The sequence below is a fragment of the Toxotes jaculatrix genome, chromosome 23 (genome assembly GCF_017976425.1).
Source record: "Toxotes jaculatrix isolate fToxJac2 chromosome 23, fToxJac2.pri, whole genome shotgun sequence".
Taxonomy (NCBI): domain Eukaryota; kingdom Metazoa; phylum Chordata; class Actinopteri; family Toxotidae; genus Toxotes; species Toxotes jaculatrix.
The window spans coordinates 6,216,160-6,232,354 of NC_054416.1; the positions used below are offsets into that span (position 1 = coordinate 6,216,160).

Sequence of the window (16,195 nt, forward strand, 5' to 3'; positions counted from 1 at the left end):
AAGTCTGCCACACACCAGCAAGGTTTTGAACCTAGGAGCTCACAGATCTGGCAACTGAAAAGCAGCAGGATTCACAGACGGTACAATCAAACAGATGAAAGAGAGCCAGAAACCAGCAACATATCCACACCAAGGCAAAATGAGCTAAGCAGTGAAGGCTTTAAACCACTTCTGAAAACTGCAGGGAGCACTGAATCAGTGGAGAGCAGCATATTTTCTCCAGACAAATATAAAAAGAACCGCAAAATCTATACTTTTCTGGGATTTCAACCCATTCGAAACAGAATTGCAAATGCACATCAGAAAACACACTGGAAATACCCTGAGCAAAATCCAACTACAGCACCACCAAAGCACAGAGTCTCTTCAGCTCATCTCAGATCAGCAGGGGGCCTCAAAGTTGAATCCAGCCCAACATCTGAGCCGAGGACGCCCAGCCGAACCAAACCTGCTGCAATGAAAGCGAGTCTGCTCAGCAGTTCCACCAGCAGCACAGTGAGAGGGAAACGTGTGAGAGGAAAATACATTAAGACCAAAAAGCTGAATGAATCCACTTCTCTGACCAATGATACTGTAAATGTAGCCATTGTCAGGCTGCCCAAGCTCCCTGCCAGGTTCAAAGCTGTCACATACGCTGACATTCTTGGAAGTGCTTCATTCAGCAGTGTCAGAGCGACGACCCAGACACCAGTCACACCAGCTGATATGGATTATCTTCCAAACACTACGGCAGTGACAAAGCAGAGAGAAGGGGTGGCTTATTGGACCTTAAACTCTGATGATGGAGTGCACAGCAGGGAAAACACCAGCAGAGGTCCTGAAACAAATGCTGAAGATGAGGTAGAAGATTTCAGTAGTGTTGAGGAAAAGAAGCTGGGTTTTAAAAGCAGAGGGCTTGACAGTGGAATGAAAACATTTGATGCTCTCTTGGACAATGAAGGAAGTGGGAGTGGGGGTTTTAATCTGTCTGATGTAAAGTCAACTGAGGAGCTTAGTGAAGATTTGTCAGAGCTTGATTACCTACAAATGTCAACTGGCAACATCTCCTTCAAGTCAGTGAAACTGTCCCAAACTGAGAAATGATGGAAGCATGTTGAAATTGTTTATGGGCAGCAAGAATAATTCAAAATAAAAGCTGGAAAAGTGCTTGTGATTTTGTTCTTGGTCAAACAATGGCTGTTAAGAATAATGAAAAATAACAGTCATTTTTTTGGGATATTTTGTATGTAAGAAAAATATCTAATAGGTAAAAATATAATACTAATAACAACTGCAACAATAAAACAGGGAAAAATAGTCATGAAAAATGTCAACACAGATAGCAGCTTATGTAAGTCATAAGGTTGTAGTGTTCCGCAGGAAGCAAACTAATCAATTAAGGTTTTGATTGTGAGATTATTTGATGATGAAAATAACTGTTGCAGTTCTGTAGTCCATCCTTGGTGATCATTATAGATCACCAAAGTACCTACTCATTTGTAAAAAATAAATGAAATGGCTTTTTAAATACTTTCTTGATCTTGCCTTGGCTCTCTGGCCTACTGTGTCATTCAGTGTGGTAAAAACCACTCATGTGGCAAGACAAACGGATTACAAGACATGCTGGGAATAATTTGAAAGCATAGAGGTCAAACTTGGCTTTTTTGAGCATAACTTTTGCCTCATTTGGCAAACGATTTGCATAAAGTAATGTCAAGTATGAAGAGGGAGAAGGAAGCAAGGTCATACTCGAGGCTTTTTATAAATTGATTGTATTCCCATTCCTTGTGTCCTCGTTCCCAGGCAGGCAGCGGCTACTCACTGTGCTGACACAGATTTTCCATCTCAGCTTAGAAGGAGGGTTTCAGCATGCTGGCCACTAGCAGCTTGTTTAACATGCCATGAGATGGAAAAACTTGATCTTCCTCTTTGTGAGGAGGTCTTTCTCTTACTCTGCCAAGCCATTCATACATATACATAGAGTATCTGAAGAAAAGTCATTATGTGGTTTAGTCCTAAAACATTTGGCCACAAAGGAAATATTTTTGGTTGCTATCACGAGAATATGCTTCTATAATCTCATCTATATCGCTAATACTAACTGAACTGACTTGACGCTATGGATTAACACACCTCAGGTGACCTGATTGTGCATTGACAGGAAAACCAGGTTCCAGATGTTCCACTAGATGGCGCTACTCACCCATTATGCTGCAGTCTGCGTGCTGTGGTGTCCTGTTGGGCTGCTTCGTAACTTTAAAGCAAAAGGAATTTAAGTTAATGAGGACAAGATAAATCGCAGAATTATGGTTATGGATTCTGGTCATCTTAAAAAAAAAACAAAAAAAACACACAGTTTAAGAGCAAAATTTACGTTTTTGCTTTCATCTTTATCACACAGCCAAACTGACATTCTTGTTTCAGGGGCATCGGGTCCACGCTAAGCTAAGATCACAGCTCCTAACAGGTCCATTCACACCACCTGACCCTTCACCTTTTCCCAGTCAGCCAGCTCCATCTATATACCAGTTCTACGCTTGTCCTCAATCTGCAGCTAGAAGGGGCCCCAAAGTGAGGAGAGGGTGGAGGGGTTGGAGGGATCTGCCAGTCAAAGTTAAACACATTGTACATTGGATTAACGCCCCCCATCACCACCACCACCACCACCCGACCAATACCCGTGGAAAGTGGGACCATCCACTTTCCCATAGAACTGAGAGGTATTAAGGTGATATGATGTTTTGAGGTTTCCGTGTGCTGGCATGTCAAGGCGTTGGCCTGCCGGTATCTTCAAAGTGCCCCTATTTCTGTGCTGCCTTTTGTGTAGCTGAGTGTTTGTGCGTCTGGTTCACACACTCCCTTCTTTTCCTAGTCCCTGTGTGTGTGTGTGTTGATCACAGACAGTGTGGTGTTCTCTTGCAAAACTTACCCCCCCCCCCCCCCCACCCCGCTCCTCCTACTGTGAGGGGAATTCTGTACCATGTGTCTGTGGTTTTCAGGGAGCTTTCAAGGAAAATAAAGCACAGAGGCCTCATAGTCACCCCCCCCTCACCACCCCCCACCCCATCACCACTCCCCCAAAACGCCCTCCTTCTTCTTCCCCTTCTCATTTTCCCCCACTCACTCACTCACTCCATGTGGCACTTTTTTTACAGTTTCAATCTCCCTTTTTCTCAGACCTGCCAGCAGCTACAGAGTGACAGAGCTAATTTCGTATGCAGCCTGTAATAAAGACAAATCCATAATCATGGCAAACATTCTCTCATGAGGCGAGAGAGAGAGAGGGTGAGTATTAGTTGCTGGTGGAGCGGGGGGGAGTATGGAATGGGAGGGAGGAAAAGACAGAGAAAGGCTTTGTGTTTGGCTAAGTACACTATGTGAAAGAGGGGGCGGCGAGGAAAAGAGAGCTGGAAATACATTAGAAAATGGTTGCGTCGGCTGTGGCATTTGTGGATCAGATTACCTCACATGACATCCAGAAGATGGACCCAACCATCGGAGCCACTTAGTTTGACCACGACTGTGTGTGTGTAAACTAACTTTATTGAGTCTACAGTGATTAACTTTGCCCTAAAACCTATATGGGAAGGCTGGGGAGGGGGAAAAGAGGGAAAGTTGGGAGGATTAGCAGAAGCAGCTTGCGCTAGACTGACTATAATCCAGGGCTTTATTGGCTAGGTCAACATACAGTTGGTTCACCTAAGCTAAAACACCTGTAGCAATACTTATGTGGTTTGTTGAGGCTACTTGTATGAGGAAAATTATAGAAATAAAAAAAAAAAGAACAATCTGGCCCTACACATATTTTGCACATTCTCCTTTCACATCTTAACCCACAACCAAACCCCACTATGTATTTGAATAAGTGTGAATGATGGGAAGGAAACAATCTGGGAGCATGGAACAGCGCTGACATTAACATTCCCACATCTGCTATGGGAGCAAAAGCTATTTCCGTGTCCTACATCCAGCGAGCTTTCTGTGGTCTGCGCTGTGGAGGAAGTCATAAAGACCGGAAGACTTCCTGGACTGTTGACAACATGTAGCAGTACGGACTGTACATGGCCAGCGACCAGTGATGTAAACACCATAAAAATAACACTCTTAGCCCTATCAAAGAGGCCGAGGCATAGATCTGATGAGAGATTTATACCTCTCCTTTACACCTGACCTTTTCACAACATTGTGACATGGGCTTAGCAGATGTGTTAATGCTCTGAAGCGCATCTGAAGTATTGTCATTCAAACCAAACACACAATGACTACACACAGATATTTTAATCCGGTTCAGTCTTCAGCCATTTCGCACCCGTTCTGGAGCTTTCAGTCGTATCACACAATCTTCATCAGTTTGTCCTGTTTGTCATGGACGTGTATTTGTTCACATTTCACGTGGTGCAGCTGAAAGCTCCAGAACAGCAACTAAACAGGTCTTGTGGATTTTGTGTTAGATGACACTGTACAAATATTCCTGTGTCCACCCTGCAGTGTGTAAACACGTGTGCTTTTTGAGTCTATTTCTGTAACTGTAACTGTGTTTGGGTTGTACCCATCTTTATACTCAGCTGGAATGCAGAGATATGGTGTCACCCCCCACCCCGTCCCACAATGAGGAGATGATACACTGCCTGCTCAGACTCAACAGGTCTACCTGCTGGTCTCCGGCCAGCACACCTCTCTGTGATTGAACTCCATGTCCTCTTCCCTTGGCTGCCATCCAGTATCCCTCCTCCTCCTCATCTCTTTCCCTCTCTCATCTTGACTGGCGATGCTGCCACTCTAGCAGAGGAAGGCATTGTCGCTGCCTGTCACCACGACAACCAGATGGCAGCTGTGCCCATTCGCCCGCCTCTGCTCCTCCACTCTGTCCTTATCCGAGAGCAGTGCTGACAGCGCTCTTCATTTCCACATTGATCCGTTTGTCCACACAGCCGTCACTGGGAATGAGAATATGGGTCAGATTTGAGTTTATTTGACTTTCACAGTACCGAAGTTTAGTGTTCACCAAGTGCGAGTGAAACCAACTGTGGCTGTCCACCGGCTGAGGGTGCATCACAAGGAAAAGAGTGTTTTCATTCATTAATTCACAGAAAAAACCTTGACTTTCTTGAGAGAAAGTATCATGAGGAACATTCCTGCTAATGGTCAAAACCACAGCTGAATAGAAGCATTGCTTGTGCAAAGTACATCGTGGGAAAAGGGAAAATGTCTCTGCTGAAACTATTACACAGACAAATCTGAGGTAGGGATGAAATCCCCCTGGGAGTCATTGTTCAAGATGTAAGTGAACAAAAGGGGAAACACAAGATGTAAAGAGACCTGATGGAACAGACAGACTACAATATCAGTTTCAGTAACTTTTAGATGTGGGCGTGAGGGCTTCTTCTCCTCTCATACAGGTGCTGCCAGGCTTTTTATTGTCCACGCTAACCTTATTTTTACTCAGTAAGGGCAGGGAGCGCTTTTGCAGGTGTAAGCCTGATCTGTGTGTGAATGTGTGTGTGTTCTCATTTCTATGAATTCCTGCTGTGTCTCAGTCAGAGCACAGCGACACCCGGCTGGGGTTGAATTACTTGGCCATCTGTGGACAAGGATGATACAAGATTCCATACGTGTTAACAATAACAAGAGAAAGAGGCACATTTATCATGCCGAATGAAGCTTATTTAATTAAACTGAGCGTTGAGTGAGAGGGTAGTATCAGATCAGACAAAGAAGGAGGTCTGAGAGCTCACCCAGCAAACACCATGTTGGTCAAATTACCGGTAAGACAAGTGATTAGTTTCACTGGCTACCCGCCAACCTTGAGTGCAAATGATCTTATCAATGGGAGTGGTGAATGTGACTAACGCAGCTAAAAAGGCTTTGTGGAGGCCAATCAGGCTGTTTTCTTTTCCACATTAAAGTGTGACATCTGCGCTGTGGCCGCAGCCTCGGCGAGCGACAGTGTGTGAGTCAAACGCGGCGAGTTTGTGAGGGGCATGAGCCCGTCTGTGTCTGAGGCGTTTCGTGCAGATGTTCACACTTTCCTCAGACAGAAAATTGTTGCGTTTTCCATTCTTCCTCTCCCTCTCGTAGATCAGTTGCTTAAGCCTGTCACTTTTGAACAACTGTGCCCATTATATCACGTAAAAGGAAACTTAGCAGCCAGTCACAGAAACAAAAGAAGCCACAAGTCCTTCTGTTATTTGAATTTTTTTCATTTTAGTCAGGTTTTTTTTTTCTCAAGCAACAGAAGTAAAACTGTCTACATCAATGGCAAATCTCACAATACTCCCATTCAGTACCATCCCTCAGGGGAACAGGAGGAAGAGATAAAACAATTTAGAACAGCAGCAGCACTTTTCCTGCACATTTTATGAATATCTCTACACTCAACAACGCAATGAATGAAATCATGCAGCCACTTAAACTGTTGAACCCCCATTCATCTGACATCTCCCGAAGGAACTTTATTCATCATATGTGGCTGTGTGACCATCAAGCACTTTGCCACGGGCAGTCAGAGCAGAAATTTTCCAGACTGTAGGCAGTTTGACAGTAAAAACGTGGTTCATTGAAAAAGTTCAGGAGATGCTCAGAGCTGGAAGGGGGCTCTAAATGGCAGGATATTAATGTCTGCTAGTCAGAACTGAAAGCAAGTCTGTGTTTGTGCGCTTTCTTTCTAAACTACAAGTACCTTCAAGCATATCTGTTTTGGCGCAAAACTGCTGAATTTCAATACGAGAACATCACCAAAGTACATTAAGAAACATTTCAGCTGATCATCATGTGTTTGCCTGTGCGTCTGCTTGAAAGCAAATGTCTTGGTGTGCTGGCTCATGTGCTGAGCCTGATTTGATTTGAATTTTTTTCCCCACTTCTGCATTAGTAACCACTATTAGGGGCAATTCCAACCACATAACCCAATCTGCTCGTAATAATGCTGCTTTGTTATGCTCTAGGCCCCCGACAGTCATGTGACTAGAGTGAGAAAGTTCACGAACTTCCAAAGACAGGCAGACAAACACATGAGGACAATTTGGAGCTACATAGATGCACATGTAATAAACATTTAGACATTTTGTTGCTGTTGCTGTTTTTCATGGTGGCCTTTTCTTTCTCTTCATGCATTTCTTTATAATGCTCCGCTCAAAGTCATAGGAAAATTCAAGGTTAAAGCATACGCAAGTCTTCACAATGACCTTTATCTCCAAGAGTCACATCAGCAGACTGCGAGGCGAGATATGTCACAGTTCTCCCCCCCGCTGCAAAAGAAAACAACGGGGGAACACGAAAGGTTACATTACTAAAACAAAACAGAGCAATACGTCCAGACTTGAGAGCTAAAGGTTGCTTCTTGAGGTGCTGAAGAACAACTTAGTCTTTTTTTTTTTCTTTTTTTTTTCATGATTTGGCACTGATGGCCCTGCAAAGATTAAGTCCTCCATTACAGACAAAGCGGAACAGTCCAACAGTCCAAAACTCCTCCGATTAGGGCCATGGCTGTCAGTCAAGTCATCTAATAGATCATTGTCACACCAAACAAACATGAACAAGTAATTTAATGAGAACTGTACAGCCCAAAGAGACAAAAATAGAGACAAAAATAGACTTGATATATTCTGCGAGGACAGCCCTATTAGTGCTAGCTGCTAAGGCGGGGCAGAGAAACAAACAGGCAAACAGGACAGACAGGCACTTAAGTTCAGATGCATAGCGGAGATTAAAGTAAGACCTAAGCAGAAGACATAGAGGGATGGAAGGACATAGAAAGAAAGAGTCTTAATTGAGGATTTAGGGTCAAAGCACTTTCAATTCAACCAGTTTAAAAATTAAAAAGTGTAAAAACTTTCTTTTTAAAATGCTTGGTACCTTAGTGTATAAAATAAGTGAGAACAAATTTCATACTGACAGAATTGAAATAACAATTGACCCCCTTTCCGGTGCTAAAATCAGAGTGCTGACCACTACAAAGCTAGTATTAGCATGGCTATTGATAGGGCCTCTATCCTTAGCTGTATGTACCATATGTTATTTAGCATCCTGAGACGAAGGGGATTAAGTGAGACACAAGTGTTTGGCGCTAATAGCACTAATGCGATTGCTTGGCTTTATATCAAGGATCTCACCCTAACTGCAGTCAGCAAGATGGTGAATTTACATCCTGGCATGATGCTAATGTTAATCTGACCAAGCTGGCTTTAGCTAGCTAGCGAGCGAGCTGCTGTATCCCCTGGTGCAAGTGCCTTTTGTTTCATGCCTGTGTGTTTAATACTTTCGGTGTATGGCTCTGTTAAAACGTCAGGAGGGAAAGAAAAGGGGGAATGACAAGATAAAAGCAGCGCACGTAATAATAAGCAGTAAGCTAACGGCAGCTATGCTAATATTTCTCACAGTAGACAGGAAGGCCAGCAAGTTGTTGCTAGTACCATTATTGTCATTCATGTTAGCAAAAGTACCGCGTTCATGTCATAACAGATTTATCATTTCTTACAATATCAAGCTGTAAATCATAATTACAAATGGTGAAACTTAGATTTTTATAAATAACTTGGCGCTCGATTATAGAGAAGTGCCTGTAATCCATTAAAACAGATGTTTCACATCAGCCGAAGTCCTTCATTCCAGGTAAATAAACCCAAATTTAATGGATATAGTGTTATATTGACCTTGCAAAGACAAAGTATTTTAACATGGCCAAGTCTGTAATCATAGAACCTTCACTTGTGAGTCTTAAACACAGGAATCTGTCCAATCTCTACCATCCATCCTATATGACATGAACGCGGCAAAAGCTCACACCAGTGCTACCCACTTTTATCGATATCTCCTGCTGCATTTTGTTTTTGAAACTACATCAAATTAAGCACGAAAAAAAGAAGCTTCAGTTAGCCGAAACTAATCTGAAGGTTCTTCGTAAAACAGCTACAGTCTGAAAATGAGGCACTTTTTGAGCAGATATATAGCTCTAAATATTTTCTTTTTCATACACGTAATTGTCAGCCATCATTGTATTCTTTATGATTTGAGTTTTTCACTTGAAAAAAAAAAAACATTCTCCATTATTTTGTACCCTTCTCTGGCTTTCACTCAAGGAATGAGAGCAGCAAATATCTTTTCAAGAATGTCATTTGGCACACATCCCCGTTGATTTCCACAACCAACAAGATGAAAGCGAAGGAAAAAAAAGAAAAAAGAACCATTTTTCCATCAGTCTCCGTCAAAGTGCTTCAGGGGCGTGTCCGATTCAGCTGCTCTCTCGATGTGGTTGGTTGTCACAAAAGGAACAGGCCGGGCTTCGAAGCGCTGTGAGTGGTACCAGATTGTTTCCCCAAGGACGATGCACTGACATCAGCACTCTGAAAGAAAAAAAAAAGACACACACGGAGAGACGGGAAATGGTTTAGTTAGATGCAGAATAAACAATAACTACGATATGAAGAAGAAATAAATATTGTGACATGTATATACATTGTCTCTTGCTTATCAGCTTAACTATAATATCTAGTGTGAGATATCAGTGTCTGCTTATCGGCCCTGGAACGCAGTGACCCGACAACGAGCAACAGGAATATACAATATGTCCAAACAGGCTTGAAAAATACTTCAGATTCAGACAGGATGAAAGTGATAAAGGGAGCAGCGGGGAAGGAGAAAGTGAGGACACCTATTGCTGCAGGCACAGACTCAAGTGTGTGTGTGTGTGTGTGTGTGTGTGTGCCAGCACGCGGGAAGACACAGATCCAGAAAACATGTCAGGTTTTTCTGGCAATTTCAGCGCTTCACATCACATTGGACATGCGAGCACACAGGTACGCATAGTCAGGAAAATGTCACTACTGCAATGATTCAAAATGTCAAGTCTCACCAACACATATGACTCTTCCCTGGCCTCGCTTGTGCAGTTGATAGGATTAGCAGAAATGCAGACTCAATGATAATTCTGCTCCAGAGTAGAATCGCACAGGGTCATGCAGCCATCTGTTTGTTTAAAGGCCCCTGTGTGTTGTGCTTGAACAGGATAGTTTACAGTGTCAGTGCTCTTTGGTAATGAAGCTACCATTTCAAATCTACATATCTTTGGCAAACAGATATATCTGCAATAAACTAATATCAGCAGCCACATGCAATCTGTCCATGTCCATGTGATGTCTCTTGTTCTCTATGATCTGGGCGTTCGAGTCTTGGCGATAGCCTGTGTCAAAATTCAGAAATTTAAGACCAAATTCTCACAACGTGACTGTTGCTACGATCTATGTCTACAAAACAAACTAATCCAAATATGGAATGAAATGATGCAGAAAACACCAGAGGACCCTGACGCTGTGCAGAGTCCGACATGGTGATATCATACAGTTTGACACAGATGTTATTGGACCCATCTAGCCCCGTGTGGTATGCAATTAACTTGCATGGCTGCAGATATCCCGCTGTGTGTGTAACCCTTTACACCAAAGACAATCTTTTGCTACTATTCAGATTAAGGTGTTGTTGAGTAAGATTGCTGCATGCAGCATTAGTGCTTTGTCACATCTGTACAGGTCATGTATGTAATGATGTTTTACTTAAAAGAGTGAATGAAAAATGCAAAACAGTTGGTTGTAGAGTGTGCAATGCAAGCAGGATCATGACCACTATAAAGATTGGTCAATGCCCTTTAAACTGGGTTACTTTCTGTCAAATGTGATGACTCACACCAAAGGCACTCAGGCAGCCGTCAGCCAAAATAACAAATCCACGAAGCTAGTAAAGAGAACGGGCTCACAGAGAGTTCCCTGTGTCTCCTTCCCTAAAATTTCCCAGCAGTGCTTGACTCTCTAATTGCACGAGGGTACTCTACATTTACGCCCCTCCCTCTCTCTCCAGTTTGTCTTCTTCCTGGTGCAGTGAGCTATATTTAGCCCCCCTCAGCACAGACGGTGCCCGCCAGCCGGCCAAGCCATGGTGGCCTAAAGCGGAGAAGAGTGGAGCAGAGCGGAGCGGAGCAGCTCCCTCATTCAGGCAGTCAGCTCGAAAACAGCAACACAAACAATCAAACCAGCCAACCAAAGGGACCGGAGGAGACAGGCTGGACACGCACTGGTGCACTGCCATGAACACACACATGCAAACTCTCATGAAACCAGGCGCACAACGCAACACAGAGGAAGATACTATAATTATGTGGATGACATTCACTTAATGATGACCTTTCCCCAAACACAGACATGGGAAATTATACATGAAAAGTTGGAAAACAACTGTCCGCAGCCTCATCCTGATACACAGCCTCACATGCACTCTCCTCAGTGCAACTACACAGGAAATGTTTCCTCTTCTGGCCACACTAACCCAATATTGCCTTCTTATTTTCCCTGAGCATCCCCCATCCTTTGGTTTGACCCTCCCCTGGCGGTTTGTCTATCGATTTCATTCATTTCCTTGCATCGTTTCTCCATCTGTGGGCAAATCGATTTAATAATGACCGTGGTAGCGATTGCGTGAGTGTTTGTGTGTTTCTCTTTTCCTTCCTCTCCCAGACTGTTTAAATCAAGAGGTTAGACAAGGCTATCTGCCTCCGCAGTCCATGTCTAGCCAATAACTGTTCTCTAGTCTAGCCTGTATGTGTGTGTGTGTGTGTGTGTATGTGTGTAATTAGGAGAGTCTGGGTCTATGTGATGTCTCAATCGAGGGCTGCCTAAAATTGAAAGCCACCCTCTTCTCTGGTCGTAAATCCAGTGTGTCAGTCTGTCATTTTCATGCTGTCCCAGCTCCCACAAGACACAGAGCTGGTCTATGCAACGTGATGTGAGTCACTGAGTTCACTGGTCATTCAGCCGGTTTGGGTTAAATCATATTTTAATTTAAAGTGCTCAGACCTGCATTAGAGCTGCTGAGCGTCCGTCATACGGTTACAAAATGTGAAAACAGAAGCTGAAGAAAGGTACAAAGAGTACGAAACAGCAGGATTGTTGGATCACTGAACGCCAACCAGCATGGGGACAGGAAGCATGAGGCTACGGTAGGCTCCATGAACCTCACATGGGAAAATATGAAAATCCCCTATATATTGCCCCTATATCTCATCTTTTTACGAGCATCTCGAGAGACCCAGGGAAGAAAATGTGCTACTCCTGGGATATATCAATCTGTGCTTTGCATTCAAGCAGAAAAAAAAAAAAAAAAAATCTGTGGCTCAAAAGATTTATCTTTATGCACAGGACTCAGATTCAAGCGCCATGTCAGCAAGGGTCCAACCTGCAGAGATGTTTCTGTGCAACTTATGAAATTTCTTCCAAGTGTAACCAACTCCGACCTTTGACCTACACACTGAGGAGAGCAAAGAACCTTCTCCTGGAAATCATTAAGGAATTACATTAATATAAGGATGTGAAAATCCCCACAATCCCACTCAAACTGTTTTTCCACAATGGCAGCAATTTTTTCGTGCCAGCGACTTTAGCTCTTGCAATCCTCCAGTACTGTTATTATACTTGATTCCATTAAATCATTTATCCTGCAAGCAGGCAAGTGGGCAAGAGGTACAACAGCGCAACATGAGCCGGGATCCAGCGTCAAGACAGCTGCAAATACAAGGAATGAACACTGGCAGACTGAAGCAGCAGGATAGCTCCTGTGTCACCTCATTTAATTTCTTCCAATGACGCCAGAAAGTCTGTCAGTTATGAAGATATAATGTTCGCAATCTGACCACAGTGTATGTGTCTGATTTCACAGTTCTTATTTGTTAGTCATGAATCTGGCACACGTGTGGATGACAATTTGGTTAAAGTGACACTCCACCCAAAATCTATCTGTCAGTGTTAAAGTCTTGTCTCCTGAAGGCTTCAAAGGTGATGGTAAAGACTGAAAAAACGGCTTCTTCATGGGGGGCAGCAGCTGTAGTCAGCTTGGTTTCACAACAGTTACAGTGGATTCCTATGGCAACACAGTTTCGTGGTGAAACGAAAAGTAGAAACTTGTAAACCACCCCCAGCAGGGTAATCCACTTCTTTATTGCCCGTTCGTAATGCTCGTATTTCTGTCAGAAAAACTGTTAAATATACCGTTTCCATTTTAATCCTCATTCAGGGTCAAGACACAATAATCGTTCAAATGGGGAAAATGGGGCACAATTTCTGACAATCTGTCATGATTGTATTTAAAAGGAAAAAACTGAGGTTTTCTCACATTAAGAATGAATAAACTGCTGTGTGAATAACTCAGAGTATTATCCATGCACTCTGTGAACCACTTTATTTACATTTTCTGACTATGTCTGTTGACATACTCAGAGTCAAAGAAAGCTTTAACATTTTCTACATGTGCTGCTCTGCAACGGCCAGAGAGCGGACAGACACGTCTTTCCCGGGATAAGTCCTCTGGGACACAGGAAGGCTTTCATGTTTGCAGAAACACCAGCAGCACTTTGTTTGGAATAAATATAAGAAGAGCTGACAAGTGGGTGAGCATCAATCTTCACCAAGGCCAAACGCACCAACAGGAAATCCAAGAAAGAAGGCGTCGCACCATGCTTGACTGACGAGTGATTCCTGGGACATGAACTTAACTACTTTAATAACGTTGTCTTTTATTGAAAATTAAGGTGCGAACCACACAACAAAATACCTAAACGTTAGCAATGAATTATCTCACTGGAAGCTTTTTATTGTTTTAAACACCCCCATTATGAGAACAGTGAACGCAGCATACTTTCTCTTTATGTTCAGCTGTAAATTTCCATAGGCTACACTGTGCAGTTGGCAGTGGAGAGCAGGGTTTGTGTTGAAAGACGAGTGCTGTGTGTGCTTATTGCACTTTCACTCACACACACACACACAGACACAAAATCCGGCTTTTAACCCTGCCGCTGACAATCACACCCACAGCAGCTACACCAGCTATGCAACAAGCTATTTACCCAGGTGTGTGCTCATGTGTAACATGTCATGTATAACACTATGAAAAGGCGTTATGAAATCTGAGCAGAGAGAGGATGAGAAAGTGAGCGAGAAAAGCCAAAAGCAACTTTTTTACATGACATATTGAAAAGGTTTAAAGGGTCAACGTGTAAGAACTCCTCAAAAATCAAATTCATGCTCCAAACAATTAGAGGGAAGCGGAGTACCAGAAAGTTGGGGTGTCCAACCCTATTGTAAGAAACAAGGAAATGTTACAGTGACTTACTATCACTTCCTCAGGCACAATGTGATATTATTGGATGGGACAGGGGGCTAGTGGTTTGCAGAAATCTTTGCAACACAATATACAGACATCTTTGACATAACATCAGAACTGTTATTTCTTCTCATTCTGTTCATAATCTCAGTTCATTTTTTTAATGTTTTAAACTAAAATATTTACACATTTCCCCTTTAACTTGTCAATTTCTGTCTGCATTGTGTCAGATTTTCTGACATGATTGTATAAAGATTCAAGAGGGGAAAAAAACAAAACAACAACAAAAAAACAGGAGGCTCGAGGTTAGTTTTCATTATGCAGCGACACAGCGGGAGAGACTGAGTGGGTGTGTTGTGGCACACAGAGGAGCTGGAATGTGTGGGGACAGGAAGAGACAGACAGAGACAGAGCAGCAGTGCTGAGTGGGGGAAAAAGGGGGAGGAAAAAAGCACATTTGTGGGGTGGGAAAACCACATTCGCTGCACCACGTGCAGTTTATTTAGATCATCGTTGAACAATATCTGAATTTCTAGTTTGCATTCATTATCCTGTCAGGTCCCCGGGCTGCCATGTCAGCTTTTACATATTTGGCTGTCAACAAGTTGCAAATGACAGAAGACAAGGGCTTTCGCAATTTTCGAAAAATATTAAAAGACGCTTTTGGCCCTGACACTTTTGAAAATGTTCCCAATGTTTAAGTGGGTAGTTTACAGAGTGCAATCAAGTTCAGAGCAAATCTGCGCTGTCTGCAGGTATCGTTCCAACAGCTTTTATTACGGCTGAGACAATCAGCCGATAAACTGATCATCGGAAAATTAACTGCTACTATTTATCAAGCAGAAACACAGGTTCTCCTGTTTCAGCTTGTATCAACGTAAATATTTTCTGCTTTTCTCTGTCTTACATCATTGTAAAATCGAATATCTTTCTTTTAGACTGTTGGACAAACAAAATGAGACATTTGAAAGCATCAGTCTGGGCTCTGGGAAACCATGTCGGTCTATTTCTCACTGTTTTCTATCATTTTATAGTCTTAATGACAAGTTAATCATTGTTAGCTGCAGCCCTACTTTTTTATATCCTTGTATGTCCGTACAATGACAGTTTAGTCCAAAATAGAAACTGTGCCAGTTAAAACTGCAATTAGGTTTATAGGAACAACAAATTCACTGAGGCAGTGCCTGAAGTTTCAACTTAACCCTCTCTACATGAGATAACAGGGCAATGGGTTTTAAAGTGCCAATAAAACATGTTGCTAAATTAGTGTTTTGTAGGTAAATGATTCAACTGTAGGTCCAAAATTCAAATATGTGCCTCAAGGCAAAAAGATATATGTTTTAATTTTAGGGCAAACTTCTTAAAAATGCTTTTTTGTGAAAACTGAACCCTGTTTGAGCAGAAACTTATTTCAGAGGTTGTAAATATAGCATTTAAAATGTGGTTGTCCTTGTGTAACAGAAACTGGCTTCTGTACTGAAATCTGACATGGGACGTCCTGTCCCTGGACGGGACACACAGAGCTAAAGCCAACAGGACGAAAGGGTTTGGGGGAATGTTATCTCATTCACTCTCTGTCTCTCCCCTCACACTCGCACACGTTTTCACTGTTTGCTGACTCAGACCGCCGATTTCTCTCTGTCTCTGTGCATCGTGTCGCTCCACCAGTTCTGCCGCTTTCTGCCAATGTGGACGGTCCTCCTCAACACACACGCAAGCAAACACACACATGCACTTGCAGGCGGCTTCTTGAGTGGAGTGATATATGGAGTGATAGCATTAGCAGGTGGGGTCCCAACTTCTTAGTAAGGCTTTTCCCAGGATCCCAGTGGCCAGCTAGTTCCGGCTCTCTGACGTGGACGAACAACTGAAATGAAACACAAGACACTGTTGCGCCATCTTTAAGAAAGGCGGCCGAGCGACAGAGCTGCTGTTGAGACATTTGTGTCTTTTCTTGCTTCACTCAGGCGTCTGATCAGCATAATTCAAGTCAGCAGGATAATTCCTTTGTTTTGTATATCACCACAGTCAGGAATCTTATCAGAGCTTTTGAAAGTCGAGGCTTGTAAATGGGAAG

The 16,195-nt window shown here is 42.9% G+C and overlaps 1 protein-coding gene across 2 annotated transcripts in view; it reads right to left on the reverse strand.

Moving 5' to 3' along the window:
* Positions 1–7,329: 7,329 nt before the first annotated feature.
* Positions 7,330–16,195, reverse strand: part of si:ch73-335l21.1 (insulin receptor substrate 1-B) — a 40,145-nt gene continuing 31,279 nt past the window's right edge. The window contains exon 4 of one of the 2 annotated variants that reach the window (XM_041030928.1): positions 7,330–9,320. In XM_041030928.1, coding sequence (XP_040886862.1) covers positions 9,313–9,320 — 8 coding nt within the window. In that variant the 3' untranslated portion in view covers positions 7,330–9,312. Of the gene's footprint in view, positions 9,321–15,024; positions 15,986–16,195 lie in introns of those variants that run through there. The other variant, XM_041030927.1, reaches the window with a different exon arrangement.